Source organism: Nematolebias whitei, chromosome 8 (assembly GCF_014905685.2).
Source record: "Nematolebias whitei isolate Nwh7 chromosome 8, NemWhi1, whole genome shotgun sequence".
Taxonomy (NCBI): Eukaryota; Metazoa; Chordata; class Actinopteri; order Cyprinodontiformes; family Rivulidae; genus Nematolebias; species Nematolebias whitei.
In genome coordinates this window covers 4,379,839-4,382,910 of record NC_056505.1, presented here as the reverse complement: position 1 = coordinate 4,382,910, position 3,072 = coordinate 4,379,839, and the positions used below count along the sequence as shown (strand labels likewise).

The window sequence follows — 3,072 nt, the reverse complement described above, 5'->3', positions numbered from 1 at the left end:
CAGAACCTCACTGACCTACAGAACCTCACTGACCTGCAGAATCTCACCGACCTACAGAACCTCACTGACCTACACAAGGCAAGGTCAGTGAACAAGGCCAGGCTGATTCTGGCAGATCCTGATCATCACTCTGTGGTGAGTTCAGGTAGCTTCCATCTGGACGCAGGTGTCTCCTGCGTCCAGATGAAGGATGACCAGAGTGAAAAACTTATTCATCCCTGTAGCGATCAAGCTTCTCAATAAACAGTGATTATAATGTCTTATAGTTATTTTAATGTCTCTATGTCTGGTCTGGTATGAATGTTTGTTCGTCCACTGACTGTGAAACAAATTGCCCCTCGGGGATAATAAAGATTCTTGAACTTGTGTCGCTGCAGGCAGGACTGTACTCACAGCTGAGAGCAGTGCATGATTTTAAGCTACTGCGTCCACTTGACATGTGATGGTTAGAGCGTCGTCCATTGTCCAGCCATGACTTTACAACACTGATACATGGTAACAATGAGCTGATCTCTTTTTTAGCTCATCACTCCAAAACCACATGGTGCAGCTAAGGCTGCAGCTCGGTGAAATATTGGCTCATGGTTTTATCAGCCCCTTGTGCACGTTGTCTGAATGTGTGTCTTCATGCTAATATCTTTACAAACTAAATGCTTCTCAGGTACAGTCATGGCCTGATCAAACGTTGTACCTTGATCTGGCAGCGTGTGGGTAAAGTGTAATAAAACAGTACATTGTCTTTCATTTCACCATTTGTCTCTCGCAGTGTTTACGACGAGCACGTAACTGTTAAATATTTTCCGTCACATTGTAAATGATATCAGAGGCTCGTCAGGGTGAAGCAGAAATGGCGACGAACCCTAAAAGAAGAAACTTTATGCATCCTGCTTATTTTATGCCATCTTCATGCTTTTTTTTTTTTTTTTTTGCAGGGACAAATGCTTAGAGTTAAAATTAATTCATGCATTCTGTGTGTTTGTCGCTCGTAAACTGCTCACAGAAGTTTAACATTAGTTCTTATTGTGTTCTGATGTGCTGTGAAGTGCACCACTTTACTCTGAGTCCGTCGGGACGTCGTGCGACAGTTCATCTCCCGTGTTTTTGCCTTGTGCAGGTCACCACACTGTTTACATCGGCGTGCGTGTACCCAAGAGCTCTCGGCGTCGGCGGCGTCACCGCCGGAGAACCAGCCACAAGGACAGAAAGGAGAGGGTGACGGAGAGCGCCTTCGACAAGTCGGACACTGAAACCAACGACGAGGCCAGCAACAGCATCCTGAAACCACTCAGTAAGTTCTGATGGACTCCACGTCAAGGCTGATTAGGTTTCATGTCTGTCTCTGCTGAAGGCAGCTCACTTTTCCAGAAAAAGCCCCCATAACTTCCTGTGACCCCCCAGTAAAGTTGCTGAGTCCACTCAATGCCCATAAATCTCTCCGCATGTCCTGCTGAGTGTTTCTGACAGAGCGGAGTGAGTTTTTACTGAAGTGAGAGCAGCTGGACTGCAGCTGATGTGCAGCATCAGTCCGCGGCTTCCTGACGGCTTCTCACAGATCCGATCCGGTAGTTCCATCCATCCATCCATCCATCCATCCATCCATCCATCCATCCATCCATCCATCCATCCATCCATCCATCCATCCATCCATCCATCCATTATCTTTACCCACTTCTTCCTTTTCGGGTCGCGGGGGTCACTGGTGCCCATGTCCAGCAGTCACTGTGTGGGAGGTTGAGGACACCCAGGACAGGTCTCCAGTCCATTACAGGGACACAAAGACAAACGAGACAAACAACCATTCACTCTCTCACCTAGGGACAGTTTAGAGTTACCAATCAGTCTAACATGCATGTTTTTGGTCTGTGGGAGGAAACCGGAGTACCCGGAGAAAACCCACGCAGCACGGAGAGAACATGCAAACTCCACCCAGAACGGTACAGAGCAGGGATTTTAACCAGCGACCTGCTCGCTTAGAGGCGGCAGCTGTACCAACTGCGCCACCGTGCCGCCCTCGGTAACTCCTGCTTTTTTCCTCTGCTCCTCACTTCCACCTGAGGTTGTTCAAACGAAGCCTTACATCAACGTGTGAGCAGGATTTTCCTTCATAACTTCTTTGTTTTTGTCTGTTTGAGATCTGAGTCCGTGCTTTTTCAAATGTAAGTTTCACTTACCTTGTTTAATTTATTTATTTATTCTAATCATTATCTGAAGTGGCCTGATTATGGAAATTACACCATAAATCATTTTCTTTTAATTTCTACATGAACTAGTAAGCATTTAATCTTTGTACATTTTTGCACAACTTTAAATTGATCTTAGTTTTAACTGTGATGATCTTTAAGGGAGGTTTTTGTTAAAACAATTTATATTTGAAGCAAACATGAGTCACAGGCAGAATGAGAGCTGTTTATTTTTGGTGTTGTTTTGTTTGTTTGTTTTCTACAACAGTTGAAGAGAAGAATGGTATCAAAGAGATTTAGTGTACTGAAGAACCAAGCGCTGACAAATGACATCAAATTAACTTTAATAATTAAAAGACAAACACCCAGAAATGACACTTTTTAGGTTAAAACGTTTATGATTGATCGCTGCATTTCAAATTCCTAATCTTCTCGTCTGACTTCAGCTTTACTTAAACACTTGTCCAAGTGTCCGGCGGCCATGTTTAATCCCTGAAACCTCCTGAGTTTAAATGGTAAACTCAAACAGCAACAACCGTCTCGGCTCCTCGGTGGGAAATCCAAGCCTGAAAACGTTTCGTAACATCAACGCACCGACTGCGCGTGTTTGTGGATCAGAAAATATCTGTCGTAAAACTCATTCCTGCTGATGAAACTCATTAAAACATTAGAAACAGTGAAATGTGCTTTGCAGAAACGTTTGTTGGATGTAAACAAACTTCTGTTTTCCATTTCACACGTGTCATTAAATACACCATCACCTTCTTTAAAAAGTTTAAATTCAAACACGAAGCAATCACCTTCGACTTTTTTCATTAGCTGCTCTATAGTAGTTGTCCTAAAACTTTCCCCTACTCATTTATTCATTTATATACAGTGGAGATCGGAAGAG

General features: G+C 43.7%; 1 protein-coding gene across 1 annotated transcript in view; it reads left to right on the top strand.

Moving 5' to 3' along the window:
• Window positions 1-3,072, top strand: part of slc4a4a (solute carrier family 4 member 4a) — a 63,538-nt gene that overhangs the window by 14,190 nt on the left and 46,276 nt on the right. The window contains exon 4 of the mRNA XM_037680856.1: window positions 1,115-1,288. Coding sequence (XP_037536784.1) covers window positions 1,115-1,288 — 174 coding nt within the window. The remainder of the gene's footprint in view (window positions 1-1,114; window positions 1,289-3,072) is intronic.